Source organism: Nycticebus coucang, chromosome 5 (genome assembly GCF_027406575.1).
Source record: "Nycticebus coucang isolate mNycCou1 chromosome 5, mNycCou1.pri, whole genome shotgun sequence".
Classification (NCBI taxonomy): Eukaryota; Metazoa; Chordata; class Mammalia; order Primates; family Lorisidae; genus Nycticebus; species Nycticebus coucang.
Genome location: NC_069784.1, coordinates 141,625,051 through 141,649,613, shown reverse-complemented (window position 1 = coordinate 141,649,613; position 24,563 = coordinate 141,625,051). Strand labels below are relative to the sequence as shown.

The window sequence follows — 24,563 nt, the reverse complement described above, 5'->3', positions numbered from 1 at the left end:
GGAGTCATCAGTTAACTTCTTTTATTTTTTTCCAAAGTCTCAAAAAATAAACAACTAATATTTATAAATAAAAATAAAAGATAATTTCAAAAAAAAAGATCATGCCAAATCTTATAGACAATAAAAAAAGAAGAAATACTTCAAAATCATTCTATTTCAGCTGGATATACCTGATATTAAAATTTGAAAAAATATATTATTATAAAGGGGAAATTATAAACATATTTCACTTATAAATGAGGATGCAATATCCTAAACAACCTATTAACAAGTTGAATTAAAAATTAATAAGTAACGTATTTTGGTCAAAATTAAATCCAATTTATGTGAAATCCATGGTTAAGTTCTAAATCTAGACGTTCATTTGGGCAGGAATAACCCTGTTTCCATGTGCCAAAAATACAAATATTTTAAAACAACATGTACTGTAACTTTCTCTGAAAATAAGCACAGCAGGCCCTTATTTCATTCAACAGCATTTTGTCAATGATGAGAAACCGACTTCTGCCAGGGCCGCCAGCTATGTGGTACATGCACAGGCCCTGGGCGCTCTGCTTCCCTCCATGCCCCAGATATGCACACAGGTGAGCTGGCTGTCCACACTGTCCCTGTGCGGGTAAGGGCATGTGGCCCAGGGAAGGTGCCCTGTCCAGGGCAGTGCCTGCCTTGTGCCCAGAGCTGCCCCACAGCCCTGACCCGGAATGAATGGACTGGAAAACAGATGAATACAAACTACAAAATAGTAGTTCATAAAGTCTCCTAGAGTGGCATGGCAGAGAAGCCCACCATGCTGTTCCCAAACTGCCTGGGGGACTGGTGCTGGTCCTGACTGCCCACAAGTGCTGTCTCCAGCCCATCCCACCCCACACCTCCTTCTCCATAACCCCCCGGGAACCCCCATTCTCCCCCACCTTCACCCCATCCCCCTCTGCCCCCATCCACCCCCCTTACCTGCTGAGCATGCGCAGGTAGTTCTGCCGCTGGCGGGACCGCAGAGTCCTCTCCACCCACTTCCGGTGCCTCAGCTCCAAGGAGAGAATGACCTGGCTAGACACCTGCTGGCACTGTGCGCTGATGCGCCGGAGCACGGCCACCACCTCCAGGACAGCCCTTGGGCAGAACAGTGTGGGGATGGGTGTGCTGCAGAGTCTACCCAGCACCTGGGGCCACCTGTAAGTTGGAGAAGGACTCACATCAACATTGTTGTCACTGGCACTTGGCTATGCTGCTGCAGGGACCTACTGGACTGCAAACGACTGGCAAGGAGGATGGCAGTGGCTAGAACTGAGATACACAGCAGGTGTCCAACCGATACTGTTTCATTGTGATGAGAAGAGGGTATGTAACTTCAGACACACCACAGTTGCACAGATTATCAAAGTTTACCTGGTAATTCCTGTGGGGCAGTAACAAGATTACAGCACTACCAAACCACATAATTTAAAACAAAACAGCTGATTTTGGTTGCTGATTTGCTTAATATTTTAGAAATTCAAGACGTCCCAAACTTACCTCTCAGCAGGGAGTTTACCCGCCTTACTGAGAGTGTGAGGGCTCTCGGGCACATGCTGATGGAGCTCACACATGATCTTTGTAATTAAGGAGTGGCAGGCGTTTGTTTCAGAATTATCTACCAATCTAAAAAATAGAAAATATTTAAAGTGATAATTACTAAAATGCCCACATTAGTGTCTATGAAATGTTTAATTAAAGCTTTGCTGAGCAAAGACCTTAATTTGAAACTTTTCATAGAAGCAAATGAAAAAACCCATCAGCGAGGTAAAAATAAATGAAGCAATTCACTGAAACACACTGCCCTCCAGAAGCTGCCCAGCGCGGCTAACACTCAACCATGGCCTCTGTGGGACTCTACCATTCGGCATGCCCTGGGAGGCTGCCCAGTGCGGCTAACACTTAACGACAGTGTCTGTGGGACTCTACCATTCGTCAAGTGCCAGCTCCATCCCCACTTCTGCACTTCAGACCCAACTTTTTATTAGGTCATTGAAAAATGTCCAATTTCCTTAGGTACTAACTTTGCAGCTAATATCTGACACTTCACTTTGACATTTTTATTGCAAAGGTTTACCCTCATTCTTCAAATGCATGTTTTAGCTTGTGATTATCTTTCAAATTTCTTGGAGAGGAATTTTTGTGAAACTACAGATAAGTCAACAATTTGTGGAGTTTTCAAGTGAGTTCCCTCCTGAAACCAATGTAGCAGACAGCTGGAAATGTCCATGAGTATTTGTGCAGAACGTGGCTAATGAATGTTTTGAGGAGTTCTGTTCTGGCAACTTTTTTTTCTTTTAGAGACAGAGTCTCACTTTATCGCCTTCGGTAGAGTGCTGTGGCGTCACAGCTCACAGCAACCTCCAACTCCTGGACGTAGGCAATTCTCTTGCCTCAGTCTCCCGAGTAGCTGGGACTACAGGCGCCAGCCACAACACTTGGCTATTTTTTGTTGTAGTTTGGCCGAGGCCAGGTTTGAACTCGCCACCCTCAGTATATGGGACTGAGCCATGTGGGCATCCTGAGACCAAGATGGACAATGAGCTGAAAGCTGTACTGGAAGCAAATCTTTCTGAACCTACTCGTGAATCAGCAAAGTTACTATTCCAACAATATTGGACCCATTTTAAACCAACTGGCAAGACAAAGAAGTTGGATAGGTGGGTTCTGCATGAACAAGTGTCAGAAGAGCTATCGTCTGGAACAGTGGTTCTCAACCTTCTTAATGCCGCAACTGTTTAATACACTTCCTGTGCATCACGACCCACAGGTTGAGAACTGCTGGTCTGGAAGCTTGCCTTTCTTCACTGTCAGGACACAAAAGTGAACTATTTCTATACCATATTGTTACGAGTGATGAAAATGAGTTACTTTTGACAGGCACGGGAGTTCTCACAATGGCTGGATAAAGACAAAATGCTGAAACACAGCCTAAAACCAAACATTCATCAGAAACAGCTAATGGTGTCTGTCTGGTGGTCTAGCACTGGTGTCAGCCACTGCACCATCATGAAACGTGGTCAGATTACAGTGGTGTCCACGCAACCAACTGGATGAATGAAGGTGGTTTGCGATTAAGCAGCCAAAATTGGTCAACAGACAAGCCAGTCCTCTTGCAAAACACTTGACTACACGTCATACACACAATGCTGCCCAAACTACAGAGGTTGGACATGGGAACTGTCCTCCATAGTTACCAAGCCTTGAACCAACTACTCCTCTTTCCAGGATTTGGATCACATATTACAAGAAAAACATTCAATTCTTAAGCTGCGGAAAACGCCTTCTGTGATTTCAGAGACATGTTCTAGGCTTCTCTGCTGCTGGCATAAACACGCTACCCTTAAGATGTGAAAACTGCACTGACAGTTGAGGCACACACTTCGTTGTATCTCAAACAATCTATACAATTGAACTTATTTGATATCAGGTATTTTGCATTTAATGATCTAATAATCACTAGATGTTTCCAGGTGGACACCATTGGGTTGCCCTCAAGACCTGTACCGCCTCCTGTGTTCTGCCTCTGGACAGGCCCCACCCTGCTGGGAGCCACAGCAGCACCACCTTCAGCTTCCTTTGCTGCACAGCCCCCTGCCACAGCCATCCTGCCCCTTCCTCTACTATCAGCCCAGTGGAGAAACACAGTGGAAACTGTGTCAGGGCCCGTGGGGACACACACCTGGGCTCTTGGACAGGCTCCTCAGGACCCAGCAGCAGGGGCCAAGCTCCAATGCTCTCCTCACAGCGCAGCACCTGCAGGGAAACATCTAATTGTTTATAAAGATTAGGTAACAGCATTGTAGAAAATTTATGTTTTTATACTGTTAGAGAAGTTTAATTACTTCCTACAAAATTCATGCTTATGAAATCATTATAGCTCCTATACAATTTCAAAACTGGGGAGTGTCTCTCAGTTTTTCAAGACTGTCACCAGGCAAGGGCAGGCACAACTCCCCAGAGATCACGGGCGATGTATTGGGGACTCTGACACGTCTCACTTTCGTGACCACCCTGCACCCCACAGAACAGTGGGCATGAGGTGTCATGTGGCACCCAGAGTCAGGTCCAACGTAGGGCTGCCTCCTCCCTGCTTCTACAGGCCACATGCTGGAGGTGAAACCAGCCATCCCCCAGGGGCATCCCAGTAGGGGCTCTGGGAAGCCATGACCAGCTTCTAGTCCTCTGAGAGAGGACACAGCTGTCCACAGCCAGAGGAGGCACATTCCAATACTGCAGCAGATCCTCCCAATTCCCATCCACTAGGCGCATGCACACTGGATGGTGGTTGCTGATGTCACTGCATGGGCCAGCTGTCACAAGCAGCACAGACACCAAGATGTGCCACAGAAACATGGAGGTGTAAAGATGACGAGGAGGGTGAGCAGAAGTGGGGAGGGTCCAAGATCCTTCCCACAGAGGAGGGAGGGGATATCTCCCAGGGGTGCAGGTGGCTGGAAAGGCTGGACATTCCAACTCAGATTTCAAGGTTGAAACTGCCTTCCAAAAGCTTCCCTCCTTCTCAGACTTCTCCCCTCCCAGATCCTTAAGCAGTGGTTCCCTACAGGCAAGTTCTGATCCTTCTGCCTTGGGTGATTTGTTCTGCAAAGTGTTAGTGGGAGGAAGCCTGAGACATCTGCCTCTAAACCACAGCAGCCCTTGAGCTTGAGCTCTTCTTTTCGGGACAGTGATGCCTGAACAATCTCCCTCTGCTCTGCTGCCCTTCTGACCACACTGTTGTTCTCAAGTTGTTCAGGCAGCCACCTGAGCAGACCTCCCTGCCGCTCAACACTGACCCCCACAGCTTCCCTTGGAGGCATCTCATTCTTGAAGCTCACCCCAGAGCTGTGTGATTCTGTTCTGCCCTCATCCTACCAATTAGTGCCTTCACTAACTCCCAGATGGGCACTTCACAGCAGGAATGCATAAACGTTTCAGTTAACAGGCTAACCAAGGCTGGCCTTATGCCATAGGAAAATGACATTCCTCACCACCGGCAGAAACTACCGCTGGGCGTAAGTTAGTGGAGGCGGCAGCCTGCGGGGCTCCCTTGAGCCGGCACCATGCCCCTGTCAGCACAGCACAGCACCCAGTGAGTGCACCCACCACTGTCCACTGCCAGACCCAGGCTGGCAGGCAGCCTCACCCTCCTAGCATCTCTGAGGCGGACGCCTGCCCACACACACCTGCTTTTTAAGCTGAGAAACCGGATGGCAACGAGACACATAGCCTTCTGTAAGACCAATCAGCAACTTTATTTCTGCTTTTACCTAGTTGAGAGAACAGACGTCAGTTACTACCATTCTTGTTTAGCTTTTAGTTTTCTTCTGTTGAATCATAGGTCATTAGAATCCCAACTTCTCATTATTATCCTTGAAATAATCTTATTCAGCTATAACAAGGCAAAATGCTTCATCAACTAGGTTCTTAAATGGCAGTCAAATCACAGCCAACACAATCTTAAAGAAGATTAGCAAAGATCACCACCACCACCGTGTAAACGCCCAACAATTGGGAAATTGAAGAGATTCTACTAAGAAACTAGAAAACAGTAATTTAAGAATAAATACAACTAGAAAGAATTAGACAGCTATAAACATTCCAATAATATTGAAAAATGTAAAGAAAAAAGTAAAAACATTTGCAGCCGATGTTACTGTATAACTGGAAAATCAAGTCAGCTAAAACCTATTAGGAAAAAAAAGTCATTGAGTCAACAGCTGACGGTTTCAACAAGCAGCACTTGCCTATGATTCTCAGTGGCACAAAACAAGCCCTAGAGGGGCCATAAGTCACCTAGGAAGACACACCCTGTCCACCAGGTGGGCACACAGAGACAGAAAGGGGTGTCCCGCCAGTGATGTCCCACCAGGCCAACTAAAGCCATCTCAGCCTGAGGGTCTATGAGAGTTCAGGACAAACAGGCTGGCCTGCAGGCACCTAGCTGTCCTTGAACATGACCCCACAGGAATCTAAGTCTGAGCAGGAGGTGAAATGTGCCAAAAGATTGTTCAGGATGATGGTGTCATGGGAGGTAGCAGCGGGTAGACATGCCAGCATGGTTGGTAACCTGGGGAAGGCCCTCAAGACAGGGAGTAAGGAACTTGTGACACAGTTTAAGACAGAGAGTTGAGTAGACAGGTGAGGACTCTTGAGGGTGGCATACACAAGCAGGAGGCTCAGGATCCAGGGGTGCAGCAGGCCCGGGGGTAGGGTGCAGGGATGCAGGCCTCCAGATGGGTCCAATATCACAGAAATGCAGATGTCCACCGGAGTTCACTCCTCTGCTCTGGGGTTGTATTTTTAACTACTCAAGTTCACACAGAGCAACAGTTTGGGAACAGGAAGGAAAACTCAAAGTAACGAGGGACAAATCTTGGAGATATTAAGCTGTGTCATTACACTTTCTCTAAGGCAGCCAGGACCACAGCTCTGTGCACACCATGTGAGGATGGTGAGTCTCTGACTGGTGCTAAGACAACCCCTTCTTAGGGCAGAGGCCAAGTGCCTGCTGGTCAACCTGCTCTCCACTTTACTCCCAAGATGCAAAAAATTCCTGTTGAAGCAAAAGCTGTGAACATGGAAAAAATTAGCAAAGTACTAGGGTAAATGTACAAACGTATTTATAATTCTGGAAAGTGGAGATTCCTTTCAGGATGACTCCTGATGCAGAAGCCTAAGAGTCAAATCAAGACCAAGCCAAGAGCCAGTTGTGCACAGACACAGCTAGCAAGGCTGAGAAGACAGTGAGAGCGGAAGGGAGCAGAACAAGAGGAGTAAGAAGAATTACAAATATCTAACAACACAAAAACAGCAAGAACAAAATATCACGAAAGGAAATGAGAATAAAAACAGATGTTACTGATGCCTTCTGTCCTGGAGCTTTGCTTATACAAGTGCCCAAATGAAGAGACATTCGTTCACTTCAGCACCATAATTAGCAAGTGTCCACATCAGGAAAAGGCACAGCCACCTGCCATCAAAGGACGTCTACAAATAATGACATACCCATGAAACAAGAGGTCAAACAGCTGATGAAGAGAATAAGGCAGAACAAAGATGCCAAAAACTCGCTGTTAATGGGAAAATACTGCTGTACAGCCAGGGTCCTCCTGCGAACTGTTCTGAAGCTCTCAGGAGAAGGTGAGAACAAAGATCCCATCAGTAACAGTGACTTCTGGGAGATGGGATTCCTATGGGCTTTCGCTTTTAACATTTTTCTATCCTGTTTGAACTTTTAAACAAGTTTTAAAGTAAATTATACATGTAATCTAGGGAAAAAACTAAAATGCCAATAACACATGTTCTAACCTAATTTTAAAAGACTTACAACTTGATGATGTAAATATCCCACTCTATACATCTAAAAATTTCCTGATATTTGGTTGTTTTAGGATTTGTTCCTTGGTTTTCAATACCCTGCTTCTGTTACATGTGAAATCAAATGAATTTTTAAAAATTCAACTAAATTAAGATTGATTATCTGCTATAGAGAATACACACACACATAATCGATTTACATTTATTCTGATGTAGGACACTTAGATACAGGAACAGTTATGAACAGTTATGTTTGAAAAATATACTCTTTCATGGCTGAAGAGTGAATCTAATGCTACGTTACCTGAAGAACTAACAACAGATCTTCATCAACGAATCTGAGTAAGAGGACAAGGGAGAAGGCAAGCAGCTGGTTTGTCACCTCCTTTGGAAAGTCACGCAAGTTAATCTCCCCGTGGCTTAAACGGTCTCTTATACGGGGACCCTCCTGATGGTTCAGGAAATCCCAGAGAAATTCCTTCCAGAAAATAAACAGAAAATGTTTTGTGAGTATTCCCAGCAGAGAGGAGAGCAAGCCTAAGGCCCAGAGCCGGGCTGCTCCGGATGTGTTTCCACAGCACAGTGAGCCCCACAGAGACAGTGCCTGTGGCCTGACCCAGAGCCCACATCCTCTCTAAACAGCACAGCACTGACAGAGCCTGAGACTCCCTGAGGCAGGCAGAGCTACCTGGATGGTGCTGTTACCCAAACTCAAGTATTCCTTATTCTCTCCCTCCTCCAAGGGAGGGACTGAGCCATCCATGTCTGGAAAGCAATTTTTACACAGCAATAAGAGCCACGGCTCCTCCATTGGAGCACAGCCCTGTACTCATGTGCTTTCTTAGGTGTTTGCCTGGACCACTCATCTCTGAAGCCGAACACAGGTGCTGTTTCTCTAAAACAGCCCAACCAGAGGCTTCTCCCCTGGCTACCAGGAAAAGGGGTCAGAAAACCGCTGACCTAAGCAAACTGCCAGTGGACACACAGCCCTAGGGACTCCAGGCAGAGAAGAGCAGATTCGATGCCCCTGCAGCCGTCTTTCTTCCAACGGCAGAAACAGACGCCTGGAGAGCACTAGGATGTGACTAGTGGCACAGGACAGAATGAGGATCTGGGTCCACCCACTCTCAGGAGTGATATTTACAGTCCAAAATGGTCATAGAAATATTTTCACAAAATAAAAACAGAAAATGGCTTTAAGTGATCAATCTCTTTTCCATCTAATACTCAACCTTATTAGTCACATTTCACAAGGCAACTACCATCCCTTCTCCATCACAAACCATATAAAAAGGTGCTGTTTAGGAAGAGAACACCATCGCCAGGCTTCAAAAGGACATTTACCCCTAACTGGCATGAGGCACAAGACCAGGCCTGGGGTCTGCTGAGGGACAGATGAAGCTGAGCACACAAGTGGTTCCCAAGTATTTCTCCTGAGCCTGCCACGAGCCAAAGTTAATTCCATTTAGAAGTAAGTGCCAACCATACCCATCAATACAAGAGTAGTGGATTAGAAAATAGCTAATATTTTACCATAGCAGGCTCTCCAAGGAAAAGAGGAAGCTGATTGATTTTACCATCGTTCAAGTGTTTCGCCAAAATCTAAAACACCAAAAATAAATTAAATGGTCTACACACTTACACAGAACTTTGGGTCAAAGGATACAGTACCTTTAGGATAACATGTTATATATTCCAAGCAAATTAAATGACAGTGTTCAAACATAGCAGCCACCTGTTCAGTAAAATCTTTCTTAACCAGTGTGAGACGCAGGAATAAACTTGTATCTTAACATGCATGTGTGCAGCTACACGTGTCTGTGTGTGGTTGTTGTGTGCAGAGTCACTTCAGTCACTTAACTTTGGGACCAAACCACCCTGACCCAATCCTACAGACCTAGCCCTATGGAGACTTTACTGTGCTATCTAACCTAATCCTTGCATCCCAAATGTGTTATTTACCAAAATAACAGCACGTCATTCAGAGTTTACTCTGTAGGGAAACAGATGCATTTTGAACTTGCCCAGCACACATTCATTCAGCAATCTACTAGTTATCACAGAGGTAAAGTGATCTGAATCCCCAAATCACTGCAGGCTCTTTTCCTAACTCTTAGGCTCTGCCACCAATGCAGGAATTATAACAAGGGCTGCATACCCCCAAAGCCTGTATACTCCACAGGTGGTAAGATTTCCAACTGTACAGCTGGGTGCAGTGGCTCGCACCTGCAATCCTATCACTCTGTGAGGCCAAGGTGGGTGGACTGCCCTGGGCTCAGGAGTTCGAGACCAGCCTGAGCAAGAGAGAGGCCATGTCTCTAAAAAATAGCCAGGAGTTGTGGTGGGTGCCTTTTGTCCAGCTACTTTGGAGGCTGAGGCAAGAGAATCGCTGGAGCCCAAAAGTTTGAGGTTGCTGTGAGCTATGATGCCATGGCATACTACCAAGGGTGACAAAATGAAATTGTCTAAAAAAAAAAAAATTTCCAACTGTAACTTTTACCACTCCAGACTCTCACCTTGGAATCATCCTGCATATACAGATTAATTAGTATAGATCACACACTCCTCTAACAGGACTTGAGGAATATCTCATGTGTAGAAAAGATTAATCTAAAATTTAAGCAGCTTGGCGCCTGTAGCTCAGTGGTTAGGGTGCTGGCCACATATACCAGGGCTTGCAGGATTGAACCCAGCCAGGCCTGCTAAACAATGGCAACTACAACTACAACAAAAAAGATAGCCAAGTGTTATGCTGGGCGCCTGTAGTCCCAGCTACTTGGGAGGCTGAGGCAAAAGAATCACTTAAGCCCGAGAGTTTGAGGTTGCTGTGAGCTGTGATGCCACAGCATTCTACCAAGGGCAACATAGGGAGACTCTGTCTCAAAAAATAAATAAATAAATAAAATAAAATAAACTGTAAGCCTTTAAACAATTTCAGCAAAGAATGTTAGCATCGCTTTGTGTTTTTTAACTTTGAGTTCTGTATAACTATATAAGATAGATTAATAATACTGGGTCTCAAGATTAACCTGATAACTACATTTAGATCTATTATAAGTTTGGGGAAAGACTTATATTACTACCGACATTCTTCTGTAAGCATGTGATTTATGGGTGATCTTTTAATCTGGTGTTTTAAATTGTATTTCAAAAGATGATGTTTGCTTGTCTCAAGTTACCTTCTGGGTTTAACCACTTACTTCATCGAAGGTGGTATAAAGAGCTGTTGACTTCAGAAAAGGAAAAAATAAAACACAGTTAAGGCAAAATACAAATACAGTAGCATTCAAAGCATAAAATAATTACAGTACGTAGCCACAAGTCTACAGACTTCCCGTGATAAGCATGTCATTGGTGATTCAGGGAAACCCAGTCAGCCTCCAGACGAGTTGAAGTGCTGCCCTCACTCACACTCGGGTCCAGCTGTTCCTAAAATCCAGGACTCCAGATTTTGCTACCCACACAATTGAACATTTCTACTGATGAAAGGTATTTGTGCATAAGTGATTGTGATTTAATAGTTTCTCGAATGGCCTGTGCTTCTTAAAAATGCTTCATATGCTTCTTGGCATGATCACGCAGTCTGCAGACAGGGCTGCCTCAGAGCCTGTCCTAACTTTAGCAATTTCTAGTGGTGGGGCCCTGGGCAACTTATTTCACACCAGAGTCAGGCTTCCTTGTGAACAGGACATGACTACACCTATCTCAAAAGGCATCTGGGGTAATTCAATGATGTTTTGCACCATTATGATGAAATCAGTACTTCATGTAAGCTAGCTCTCAAATTAGTTCTTAATAATCTAGTACTAACGTCCAACATTACCATGTGGAAGACTCTAAAATCTCTATCTTTAGTTCTCAAACTTTATTGACAGCCTTCAACTCCTTCCTGAGCTGTTCTAAGTATCGAATTGCCAACCATGTCTCCACTTTTTCCAAAAAGCTGAATTTCAGTTATCTCCATAAAATACATGTGCCAATTTCTACCTTCTTCTATGCAATTAGTTTGTCTTCTCTCCCCTATAAGCTTCTTCAAAGTCAGTAAGTCCTAGAAATATTCATATTTTCTATTATCTTGGGCTTTATGCCATTAAGTATTTAGTAAATAACATTTGCACAGCATTTGACAAGCTTTATAAAGTACCTTCACTTGAGTGTTACCTTACACATTGATCCTATTCTGCATTAAAAGCCTGAGCTGAAACATATTTAGAAGTCACATGCCCTGGAGAGACCATGAGGCGGCCCTCAGAGGCAGGCATGACTGCATCAGCGAAGACAACACAGGCCCAGTGCTGTGGACGGGAGCTGCCACCTCACTTGAGTGAGGCAGAAACAGTTACTGTCCCATTGAAGTCACCATAGTCATTTTGTTTTGAGACCTGCCAGTAGCAGCAGAATCTGGTCAGGGTTGTCCCAAAGGGGCAGCAACATGATTCTGGGAGCTGGGGCGGGCAGGCTGGAAACTGACACTTGCCTCAGGGGAACTGGGGCCATGTGGGAACCCGACAGTGTGATGAAAAGCTCCCACTGTGTGGCAGGAACCTTGAGTCATCTGTAAATCCTGCAACTTCTTAGAAAGGCATTACATCCCATTTTTAAGCTCAGAGGGCTTTGGTTACTTTCCCAAGGTCAGTTTCAACCCAGGTCTTCCTGGTCTCTCACACTGCCCTGGGGGTGATGCACTGTGGACTCCCACTGGCTAACACACAGGCTGGCGCTTGAGGACTAGTCTTGTAGCACTTCCGTGCACACAGGGATGTGTAACTCAACAGGAGCAGGCAGTGGGGAGGAGGGGTGGGCCAGTGCACACCTGGGTACAATGCACACCTGGCAGGTACAATGCACGTTCTGCATGAGGTACACACTTAACTTTCACCTAAATTTACAAAATCATGTGTGCTCCTATAATCCTGAAGTTAGTTTTTAAAAACAGCGTGCAGTACTTTGATGGTATAAGTTTAAGACTACTTTGAAATATTATAGAGCTATCAATATAAATCCTAAAAAGTTAAAATAGGAAGCCCTCCAAAAATGATAGAAGGCTTCTAAAGTTCTTAGATAAAAAGTTAATTTCAATAGTAAATAAATTTTTAAAACCAGGTTTGTCACCAGAAACTGTTAACACTGCATCAACGATCGCAAGAAAAGCAGCTGTACCTCGGCAGTCAGGAGTCTCTGTGGGCATTTGTTAACTGTGGTGAAAACTCTCCTGAGTCCAGTCTCTAGTTGTGTCAGTAACAACATGGCACAGTCAGCAAACCTGTGACATTGGAGGGAAATGACAAAACTCCACGTTTCAGAAACAAATATTGGCACCAGCATCAAACCTGCTGATGTGGGACAGAAGGAAGAAGGGATTTATTTGCTAACAGGAAACAAAAACAGGATCAAAGTTTCCTAACTAGTAATTTTAAAATGGTTTTCCAGTGTTTTGTTTGTTTGTTTTGTGTTTTTTTTGAGAGTCTCACTTTGTCGCCCTCGGTAGAGTGCGGTGGCGTCATAGCTCACAGCAACCTCAAACTCTTGGGCTCAAATGAGTCTCTTGCCTCAAACTCTTGAGTAGCTGAGACCACAGGCACCCATCACAATGCCTGGCTATTTTTTAGAGATGGGTTAAGGCTGGTCTCGAACTCCTGAGCTCAGGCGATCTGCCTGCATTGGCTTCCCAGGGTGTTAGGATTACAGGTGTGAGCCACCACGCCCAGCCATCTTCTCCAGCATTTTAATGTTTGATGAACCATTCTTAGTAGACTCAATAGAACAGAATGCCAAAGACCAGCCTAACTCATTTCATCAGTTCTTTAAAAAACTCATACCAGAATTTTAGTGGGTTTTCAAAGTTTAAAAGTGAACATGTCAGGGTAATGTCACTGGTAAGGACTAAGGACCAACTCGTCCCACCTGCTGATCACAACACACAGGACGTGCCCTTACGCGGGTCTGCTCTTGTGGGGGCAGACACAGCAAGAGGCAAAGCCACCTGTCTTTGTCTCATGACTAACACTATTCACAGCACTCAAAAACTAATTTAAAGTGGCTTCTAAAAAATAGTTGAATCCCCTGTACCAAAAAGATGACACACAATGTTTATAACACAATAGCAGCTGTTTCATAAGCAAATGCATAAGGGTGTTCAACACTTGGGTCCTCTCAAGTCAGTCCCACCTCTTCTACACCTCTTCTCACAGGTGCTGACAAGGGCTGGCTGCCACCCCCAGAAACCACGAACATATCCAGCTGTTACCTGTGTGCCTTGAACGTGGTCACTGCAATTTCCCAATAGGGTGACATGATTTCTAATATGAAAGTGGACTTTGTCATCACTTCTTCTAATACCAAAAGCATCTCGTAAGTTACATCTGCAAAATAGCCGAGTCCCCGCACAATCACACCAACCGACTGAAACAAGATGGGAATGCACCTGAAAGTGCTGTTGTGAGTGACCCCTTTGGAGAGCATAGCCTGCAGCAGGGGTGCCCACCCACCAAGGATAAAATCACCCTGAGCTGGAGCCAGAGGCACTGCAACCACAGATACCTCAGAACATGGCGACAAGGACAACTGCACGTCTCCAGTAATCTGGGTGAAAACTCTGCAGAGGGAGTTGGCTGAGGGCTAACCATCTGAGCATATTCATTAAGTAAAATGCACTTTCGGAGGTACAGAGGACCCTTCACACCATGGCACCTGTAGCATAATGACTAAGTATAAAGGAACAAGAGGTGAAAGGGAAGATAGTTACAGAAGAGCCCAGAGCCATTTTTATGTCAGTGCCCTTGGGGAATAAGCCAGCTCTAAACCAACATTGACTCCTGCAGCTGCAACTCCCAAGGACTTCCCACCTCAGCAGGGCAGGAGAAGCAGAGCTCTACCCTCAAAGGGGACAGAGCCTTCCAGGAACTTTGAAATTCAGCTAGCCACAGAAGAAGCACTTTAGTTCACCTCAAGAATGTGATTCTTACTGCTATTTTATTGACTTTGCAATATTTTCAAAGACATATTAAGGGGGGAAATGTGAAAAGTAATACTTGCCAGGAAAAACGATCAAATCTTCAAAGTTTGTAAGAGTCACAGCAGACCGGTGTGTGAATGTCAACTTTGTTTGTTGAAGGTAATTCTCCAGTAACTGGCCTAGTCCTGCTGTCAACAGGACCATCATCGAACAGTATCTAGGGGAAACCACCACAGAGGTCTGTTAGAAAATGAGATCCATCATACATGACGTGCTTCACACTAACAAAAAGTTTAGTTAAAAAAGCAGAACACCATCAAATTGCAAAAGATTCCCCTAGACGTAGGAATTAAGCTGTGCAATGAATGGCTGGGAGGAACATCATCTCAGAAACTGCACTCAGAGCTCAGGGCTCCCCTCCCTGGCACGTCCAGCATCGCTTCCTTCTGGTTGTGCCCTGGACCACCGTCGGGGTTTAGATCACTGGAACCATAACCCTGTCACCACCCTGGTTACTGTGCTAGTAAGATCCCATTTTATCTTCAAAATCCTGACTCATAATTCTGTTTCCAAACTCATCATCTTTCTATCTCATGAAATTCAAGATAAACTCTTTAGCAGATAAGTTACTTTGCTAGCAACTTACTTAGGAGGAATTTCTTGTGGCGACACAAATCCATGCCATAAGATATTACGCAGGTTGAGACCCCGTGGAGAGCCAAGGAAGACTTTTAGTACATTCATCTAATGCAGTTAAGCACAGAAGATCAAATAGGTGAGTGTGGAATTACTGAATAAACCAATTAATACCAAGACGCTTTATTTAGAAGTAACAGAGCCAACAGCCTGGGCTGGTACATAGCAGTTATGGTGCATATTAATAAGACATTTAACAAGTGCTCAACACGCACCAAACACATTCCCATGTATTCAACTCTCCCCCTCAGCCAACCTATGAGGAAGGAGCTACCAGCCCAGAAACAGGTGAGAAAAACAAGCTGGGAAGGTGAAACCAAGGCTTCAAATGCTACAGAGTTAGTGCAGAGGGGTAAGACCTGCCTAAGATCTAGGATAAAATAGAAGTAGACAGAAACTCGGTATTAGGCAGCACACACTGTTGCAAGACACAGCCCAGACCCACCTCTGGCTGCCCACTTCAAGGCTTTTTACCTGCTCCCACCACCCCACCTCTCGGTGGGAGCAAACCCACACAGGGTCCCTCCCAGTGGGCTGCCGCCATCATGCCAAGTGCACAGAACTGCTTCTGGGTTCAGAGGACCACACTTAAAGAGACCCCAAAAACCAGATGATGCTCAGAGACTAAGAGCACTTGAAACCACGTCAGGAGAAAGAATGGCCAAACCCCCGAAAGACTTGGGAATGGAACAGAAGCTGTCTCCACTTACTGAACTGCTGCAACTGAGAAATATGTGCTCTGAATTTCCCTTAGAGAGAGCCAGACCAGCAGGTGGAGTCACAACAAGGGGACCCAACCCAACCTAAGGAAGTCACCCAGCAGTGCCTCCATGCCGCCTCAGGAAGGCCTTTTGCCCTGTTAGTTGTTAGCCCTCTTTACTCAAGCCACTTGGGCCATGAAACGTGGGTGCCAGTGACTGAGCAAGGTGGCCTGAGGGCACAGAGTGGCTGCTGGCAAATGGTAATCAGCTCAGCCTGGACTTAAAGAACAGACCAAAGAAATGACGTTGAAGAGCTCAGTGTAACTGTCTTTACTCCATGCCTGCACAATCTCTACGCTGACAAGGGGTGCAGATCCATGGGAGTGGGACAGCGTTCCTGAAGACAGATTTCTTATTTAAACACAGCCCACAAGGCTCTCAGGCTTCATCTCCACCAGCCTCACCCGGCCACTGAAAGCTTACTCATTGGTCTTAGGGTTCCTACCCATGTGTAGCCAGGAGGCTTTGAAGAAGTGTGCTGCTTTGCACGATAAGCACCTGATTTCTTTCCACTAAGTTTAAAGGGTTGCAAAGGGACTAACTTTACATGTTAAAAACACTGACACTCTAGAATAAAACTGTAGTATCACTCTTAAGGGTTAAAGTTTTATTCTAGATTGAGTTAGTATTAGAATTATTAATACACAATTGACAAGCAAAATGCTTTGAACTGTCCCTTTGGCAGCCCATTGGTCACTCTCACTCCAGATGGGATAGTAAGGCCTTCTGTGTGCTGGGAGAGGGACAGCTGAGGAAGGCAGGTGGAGGAGGCTTGCCTCAGTTACTGATACCACCACAGCAGCAGCACAGCTAATGCAGACTGTCTCACGCTGCACTTGCGTGTAAGCTTTAGAAGAGCCTGCTTGCCACCAACTGCCCCACTTACCACCGACTGCCCAAACACTTGTGCAAGCTCCTTGGAGGCAAGAAGGTCTCTTAAAAGAAAGGGGCACTCCTTCCCAACCAGTAAAAATACCTGAAATTCAAACAAAAGTTAGATAATGTGAATTGGCTCATAATGCAGTTAAGAAAAAACATTATCCACAAAGCAACTGTTTGTACAAATGAAGTGAGAATCTACTCAATGCCCATGTTTTGATTTCATAATCATTAAAAATATTCAAAACCAAATGACTAAATTTTTTCCCCCATAAAATGCAGTCAAGAAATCTGAAGGCAACTCTAAAACAGTTTAACATTCATCCAGATAGAAGACCAATAATGAAAGTGATCTCACTCACGTCACCCAAGGCTCGTTCCAGACACGATGTCAGTTTCATTAAGCCAAGAGAAATGGCAGGAGATTGCAGACTTTTCAAGTCATCAAATATTTCAGCAAATAACTGTTTAGAATAAAACACATACTAGAACTACCATTCAAGAAATATTTCCCAATCATTTATTGAAATTCTAACCACTTAAAGATTAACTGCTACAGTTTATTTTGGTATAAGTAAATATTTACTTGGTATAAGTAAATATTTTCTATAATATTACAATACTTGAAGAATCTAAAATTATCTAAGGAATACTTTGAAAGTTTCAGTGTTTGTTGCAGTAAGTCTAGCATAACTATGAATTGAAAAGTCATATTTCTGACATCTTATTTGCCATATAGATTAGCTTAGTTCTTCACACACACATGGCACGTCATCCTGCCACACAAAGCACTATCAGGAAGGGAGAAGCAATAGCTCCATTCTACAACTGGAAATCCGGATTATTTTGGAATTAGACGTTTTATAGTTACTATTTTATTGTGGTCATGCTGAATGAAAGACAAAACCAAAACAGGACTGGATTTGGGCCCCAAACTACCCAACCCCCCTCCAATTCCCTGATAACCCAGCTGTCTGAGAATAGCTAGCTGGCCCCCCACAGGGGCTCTTACTTTTGGGGGGCGGTCAGTTTTTCTCCTGTCCCAGCACAGCACCCCACACACAGGGCTACCTCACCAACCCTGACCCTTTAGATGCTGAATCCAAAGCTTCCTTAGTCAAATGGGCACCTTCCTCAGCTCAGGCTTCATTTGTAAGCCTTGAGATGTCTTCAGGGAGAGGGAAGGCCCATGAATGGAGGAGTCTGAAGACTGGTAAGTAAGAAGGGCTGATAAGCAGTATTTGGAAAGTCCTTTATCCCTAAAGGTTGTTCAACAGTCGAACCTCTGGGAAGTTTGTCCACTGAAGCCACGGTGTATATCCAACTTCAAACTGCACCTCTGTCAGAGTCAGGAGGTGGGAATGGACGGCTGCACACACAGGACCGAGCATTTTCACGGTGCCCCGGTAATCCAGACTCTGGTCTTAAAGAAGAGAGTTCAGTACCCAGCTCCACGACACATGCTTAAAACATGTCTAAGTCAGAAAAAGTGCTTTGGTTACAGAATTTCCACAAAACCAACAGCTTACAATTGAACATGTTGGAAACAAAGCACTTATCTGATTATAAAAGAATATACTACCAGAGTTCGGAAAGTACAAAAAGGTTCAAACAAGGAGAATTTTCTTCAATGCCTTTACCTCTGCAAGTATAAAGGAAACCAGATTCATGTTGAGTATGTAATTTGTAACCTGATTTTTTTTAAATAACATTGTTAGACTGAAATTCTCAGTGATAATTATTTTAGAACATCTTTATAATATAAATTTTGATAAATTTAGGGTTGGACATCCACATGGTTCACAATCAAAATATACAAGAGAGTGGATAAACTTGTGTCCCTGTTATTTCCCACTTAGTTCAGAGATTTCTGTATCAGATGAGCTTTCTTGTTCATGCTCAGCAATGTCCCAGGCCCGTGTGTGCAGTTCTCACATTCACTGACCTAACACCCACAGCTTGAAGTTTGGCTGTTTACAGATTTACGTATTTCTTAATTTAGCTGTTATAATACAGCAGGAAATAACCTTCCACATGTTCACATCTGTAACGTATCACCTTAAAAACAATGCTGCAAGAAACAACCTTCCATTCATACCCAGAAGGACCTTGAGATGCAGCAGGGAGTGACCCCGCACACGTTCCTACCCGCAGTGTGCCTGTCTAACAGTGCTGCAGGGAGTGACCCCGCACACGTTTCTACCTGCAGTGTGCCTGTCTAACAGTGCTGCAGGGAGTGACCCCACACGTTCCTACCCGCAGTGTGCCTAACAGTGCTGCAGGGAGCAAGCCCACACACATTCCTACCTGCAGTGTGTCTGTCTAACAGTGCTGCAGGGAGTGACCCCACACGTTCCTATATATAGTGTGCCTGCCTTACACATTCTTGGAAATGGACTTGCTGGGCCAGCTTATGAGGTTGGACAATTACATTCTCAACTCATCCTAGAAAAAGTGCTACATAACTCATTGCTGAATATCACAACAGTCACCAAGTGGAGTACTTTGAAGGTGACCATAGTGATATTCAGCAATTAAGTATGTAGCATTTTAATCATCCAACCTTATACATTCATTTGTAACTATTTTTAGATTTCCCTAACGTCCAATCCTGTTCCAAAAAAATTTACAAGAATGCCTAGAAGACATTTAGAGTGAGAATATAATTACGGTTTATATCCTGCAATTGTTTCACTGACATCTATGGGGAAATCATCATAAGGCCTTCGGAGCTACCCTCCACCCCCAGCAGCCAGCCCGGGGCCCCTACTGCCTAGGGGCACCCCCTTGGTCCCCTTCCTCTGTCCCCCACACACGGAGTCTGAGCTCAGCTTTCCCTTAACTTTCTCTGGCCTCGTCCCTCTCTCATGCTGTTCCCTTGTCTCCTGGGAGTCAGGCCTATATCCTAACATCCTCTAACAAGAGGCAATGGTTGGGAAGGGATTTCACAAGTCAAGATGCAGGTCCAGACCCTGTCAACAGAGCAGTGCTAATGAGGGCAGTACGAACCAGAGTGGTAGCTCACGTAGCCAGTGATCTTTCTCCAGCACACCTCACCATGCTGAGCCACGATGCTGCTGATGTCACAGTCATCTCTGCCTTCAAACCCAAGTTTACAGATCATGTCATGCACTGAGGGAGAGAGACATGTGGTGACAGGCTCCACTGTCAATGGCTAAGAAGTAAAACATAAAAGGTACTATTTAGCAGAAAAGACAATAGGAATATTAATTATGTTTATGTCACAACAAAATTCTAAGTATGGAATGTACTCCAGTATAGTTGCTATTAACATGAGAGCAACCTTATTAAAACATTGATTCAGTTTTAACTAAAAATAGTTGTTGTGCCAGAAAGTGAGGCAGAGGAAGTTTGCACAGGATTCATACTGGACCCAAGAAAAACCAAGGAGCTGAAAGTATCTGTGACATGCCCTTCATTTTTCTCTTGATAGCCTTGAACAAATGTGGGGACACTGCCTTCATTCACCTAGGAGGGGGTAGGCAAGCCAGTCCAAAAAGACCCCGCATGCATTAGGCCTTGGGGACTTTCATAGTGCCTAAAATAGTGGCTCCAAACTAAGCACTAATGACAACCACTTTACATACTTAAGGTAAAAACAATCTGGCATCTTGTGGCCTTCGGGTAAGAAAAGTTAACTCAATCACCTTCCCCCCACTTCTCATATTTAAATGTTTTCAAATATGAGAAACGCTTAAGGACTTATTTTATTGGTATTTGTTAAAACACAAGGTGCTTTTGCGAGCTCGCTTCAGAGTAAGGCATTACTCCTGCCTTTCCACCCTGGTCTGCTGTTCCTTCTGCCTTTTTGCCTTGACTGGGGAACCCACCTCTGCTTTTCTCTTTTCTAGCAGGAAACCTTGTAGGCCAATGGCTTGCACGCCTGACCTCTTAACCTTTGATTCTGCTTCTCCCTTCTGTTGTTTCAGGGGTTGGAATGGCTGCTCTGGAGTTAGCTGTTGCCATAATTCTAATAAGGCGTTGGGTTTCCCATCAATTTTCCCTTGGGCCACCCGGGCTGACAAATGTCTGCACGCAGCTGAGCACTGTGACTGTCACTGGCTTCAAGGCTCCCCACCTTGAAGGCTCCCCACTGGTGCTGCTTTCTCACTAGTGGTGCAGATTCCCTCTCTTGCCTTTTGGTCTCTGCCTCCCTCAGAGCTACTGTGGTGCCCCTTACTTGTTGGTTGCCCCACATAAGTGCCGATATTGACACCGAGGACCCAAACAGGGCAGAGATTGCACTCCGCAGCTGTCCTTCGTACCAGCTATAAAGCGTTCAGCATTGACCCTCGGACATTCAAGTTAAACATGACATTCCGCATAGCCAGTTCCCAAAGAACTTGTTGCAGCTAATAGGGCTGCCAGTGACTAACAGGACCTGGCAGGTCCCCAGCATTAGACCACACAATACAGACGGCAGCCATGACCTAGTCCAGCAATGAGTGAGCACTTCGGCCATGATAGCAACACTCCTGCAAATGCTGCCGTACAGGTAGGCGTATCGTGACAGAGGCTGAGTTCTCCATCTGAGGCATCAGGACAACGCCATCCACACCTAGATCCCATAAATGCAACAGCCAAGAGGCCAGGGACTCATGAATTCTCTGCCTAGACTGTTCCCCAACTCCACCAACTCCATCTGGGTATATGGACAGAAAGTGGGATGTTTGGTCACTTGTGGGTGTGCAGCTTCCTGCCCTACTGGTGCCCTTGGCTGTTGCATTTTTACCTTTTTTGTTACCACTGCTTAAGGCACTAAAGCAGGAGTCCACCACCACCGCCTTGGGAGAGTTCAAGTGATCCTGTTGAGTTACTGTACTGCCCCTCCAGGAGCCATTTTGCTTCCCCAATCCCTGTGCTGAAAGTCACACTGCCACCCTCAGGAAGCTGCCTTGTCTCCTCCAGGGCCCTGCACTGCTGTTCTGCCTTCAACTGGCCCTGGGGTCCCCAGATGCTGCTATCTTAGCCTCTGCACACAGAGCTATAAGAAACATCCAGTCTTCAGCCCCCACTGCCGCACTGACACTTTTCAAAGTCCCTCTTGACTCACAGTGGTGTCCCATACACATCAGGCCACTCCTGTGGGGGCACTCAGGTAGACAACAGGCGAGCCACTGAGTACAACATACTCATGGCAGGCCACCCCACTATCCCCCACCCCAGGGGCACAGAAGGTTCCATATAGTGTGTGACAAATCCTGCTGACAATGCCAACAGCAGTGCCAGAGATTGAGGCTGAGGAGGTTTGAGCAGGATTCAGACAGACAGAGAAAACAAGTGTCTGTTTGCACAGACAGACCAGAGAAAAACCAAAGAGCCAAAGGCAGCTGTGACGTACCCTTTAACTGGGACGTCCACCTTCATCCAGCTCCCTGAGGACAGATGAACTGGCAAGAGCAGCTTTCCCCACAGGTGGAAAACCTTGGCCTTACATAGTGGCTAGAACAGTGGCACTGAATCAAGCACTAGTGACAATTATTTAAGATAATAGGCACCTGCTGGCTTAATTGTGGTTACTCAAAACAATCTGCCACCTCATGGTCTTCCAGCAAGAAAGGCTATTTGACTCATTTTCTCCATGATAATCTATGTAAATATTTTCAAATATGAAAAAGGCTGAAGAACTTAATTTATTGAATACAGTTGTTAAGATATGTGCTCACAGAAGCTCCATGTATTTTATGAATAGGGCTCTACTTTTTCCTGCATTTCTACTATCCCAGAGTTATCAAAATAAGCAATTTTCTAATGGGGAGTAGGACAGCAGAATCAAGCATACCAAAAACAAAAGGAAAAAAATACCTCTGACTCCCTGCACCATGTTGAATAAAACTATAATGTCACCCCAAAAATACACCCCCTTGAACTGAAGACAATGAAGAGGCAGAGGATGAAGGAAAAGCTCTTTTCTGTTTAAAGACAGGATATATTAATAAATTCTCCTTTACTGGAAACAACTTTGGACTCTTACAAGCCAAGAAAGGGCACCAGAGAAAACTATAAACAAACTTTCCATCACTTGTTTTACCCATAAGCCACCCTTCCCTGCCTTGCCATCCCAGACTAAAACTGCTTTTCTGTACTCTGTCGTTTCTGCAATATTTTATTTCAATATTTGCAGAAACACACAGGAAGATTAGTGGAAGAGTTTATATCAGTGAAGTTTTAAGCTACAGAACTACAAGTTACTTTTCATTGTGGTTTACCCTCTTGAAATGTACTAATAAAGTTGCACTGATAAAGTTGTTTTTGTCTTTTTGTTCTGTCCTTTGTTAAAAGGGGCCCATCCCAACTAATAACTTAGATGTGCAGAAGTAAATTTTGGCCTCCCCTACAAGTGTGAAAAGCAGAAAATCATACTGTTTTTCCTTGGAGGATTCAGTAAGATAAAAATCCTCATAATTACCTACATTACACTAAAAGCACTATATAAACCTGCAAAGAAGTCACATCTTGGGTCTATCACTGTTTTAACAGTGATAAATAGGGGCTCTTTATTTTGATGCATCCAAGGTGATTGTGTTATAACAGTGATAACTTACTCTAAGCTTCCTGATTTTGAAGCTGACCAGTTTGACTTACCCAACGCTGCTCAGTATCTTCCTGTTACTGTTCACTTTTCCTGTCCCCTAGAAGCTTCACTTTACACTCTCTCTCCCAGCCCTGGTTTTCAAATAACCCCAGCAGGTCCTAATAGACAGTTAAGGCATTCTATTTCTCGCATGTTCTACGAAACTGTGATGCTGGGACTGGGACTCTGCAGACCACATTAAGCTCAGCCAGGCAGAGCACGGGGGAGGTTGCAAGACAGCCTCAGAGAAGGGACTTGCTTCCACTTGTTTGTGGCTGTGTCCTGGGGCGCCCCCTGTCCGCCTGCTACTCCTTTCAGCATCACCCAGCACCTCCTGCAGCAATAGCTAAATCCAGTCTGCAGATTTTCCAAAATTTAAAGGAGCAGCACCATTTCCTCCCCCAGAGTCCCGAGTTTCAGCTATGTAGGAACTCACCTCTAAGTTCCTATGTCTTTTAATTTCAACCACTTCCCTTAGTTCCCTCAAGCTTTGGGGGTTGCAACTGCTTCCCACAGCTGTCACTTCTATGATACCTATAGAGATCTCTCTTTACCCTTTTCCATTCAAAAACTAGTGCGGTTTTTCTCGTTTGATACAGAAATAGTGTCAAGGGTTATCTTCACATCAAAACTGACTTAATGCATTTTTAAAAGGTATTCAAGTTCTAAAGCAATGACCTGTCATTCTGGGATGACAGGTGACAGGCAGTATTGAAGCCTATCTATGCTACCCCTATAGCTGGCCCTAGATACGGCAACAGACTGTAAGGTCTTCTCCTTTGACTGTAGATGCCCTACCAGTATAGTTGCGCCTCAACCTCAATCAACTTTCTAAGGTGCTAGAGCACGGAGACCGTACACAACCTTGGCACATGGTAACCGACTAAGTTGAGTGAATGTTTAGCTCTTCCTACCCTAAGCTGAAATACACTGCCCCTTCACACCTTAAGCTTTGGCCAGTGACGATATTCTATCTACATAAACACAACTCTAGAAGTAAGCCCATATACTCCTGGATGAGAAAATACCCCACTGTGGAGAAACAAAATCCAGCCTCAAGTCTGTAATAGATTAGCAATACTTCAACTGTGAGTCATGGCACTTATAACATTATCCTGTGTGTCACCGTTACAAACATGCTGGTCCTTCTAGTAGAATCCAGAAACCGGCCAGTCCGGGTGTGCGCGCAGGGGTGCCCGCAAATGGTCATCACCGCCCCGCCCAGATCGGCAGGCAAACCGGCTTACGCTTTGCAGCCAGACTTAACTTTACCACCTCTTGCTTTGAGAGTTTCTACTGCAAGATGGTGCCATAGCATTGCGGAAATGAGCACACAGTATTCAAA

At 44.9% G+C, this 24,563-nt stretch overlaps 1 protein-coding gene and 1 long non-coding RNA gene across 15 annotated transcripts in view; one reads left to right on the top strand and one right to left on the bottom strand.

Moving 5' to 3' along the window:
• ERMARD (ER membrane associated RNA degradation) overlaps window positions 1-24,563 on the bottom strand; it is a 30,381-nt gene that overhangs the window by 5,501 nt on the left and 317 nt on the right. For 2 of the 14 annotated variants that reach the window (XM_053590358.1, XM_053590361.1), the window contains exons 2-16: window positions 19,633-19,798; window positions 17,907-18,046; window positions 16,986-17,087; window positions 16,631-16,720; window positions 14,934-15,031; window positions 14,368-14,504; window positions 13,580-13,694; window positions 12,493-12,595; window positions 10,533-10,562; window positions 8,866-8,934; window positions 7,637-7,810; window positions 5,199-5,282; window positions 3,695-3,768; window positions 1,513-1,638; window positions 952-1,170 (exon numbers count right to left, since the gene is read on the bottom strand). In XM_053590358.1, the coding sequence (XP_053446333.1) occupies window positions 952-1,170; window positions 1,513-1,638; window positions 3,695-3,768; window positions 5,199-5,282; window positions 7,637-7,810; window positions 8,866-8,934; window positions 10,533-10,562; window positions 12,493-12,595; window positions 13,580-13,694; window positions 14,368-14,504; window positions 14,934-15,031; window positions 16,631-16,720; window positions 16,986-17,087; window positions 17,907-18,046; window positions 19,633-19,798 (1,727 nt within the window). The other 12 variants (XM_053590360.1, XM_053590367.1, XM_053590368.1 and 9 more) reach the window with 12 other exon arrangements.
• LOC128585366 (uncharacterized) lies at window positions 1,164-10,637 on the top strand. Its single transcript, XR_008380034.1, has 2 exons — window positions 1,164-1,324; window positions 8,734-10,637. It is a non-coding gene; the product is annotated as an uncharacterized LOC128585366 (long non-coding RNA).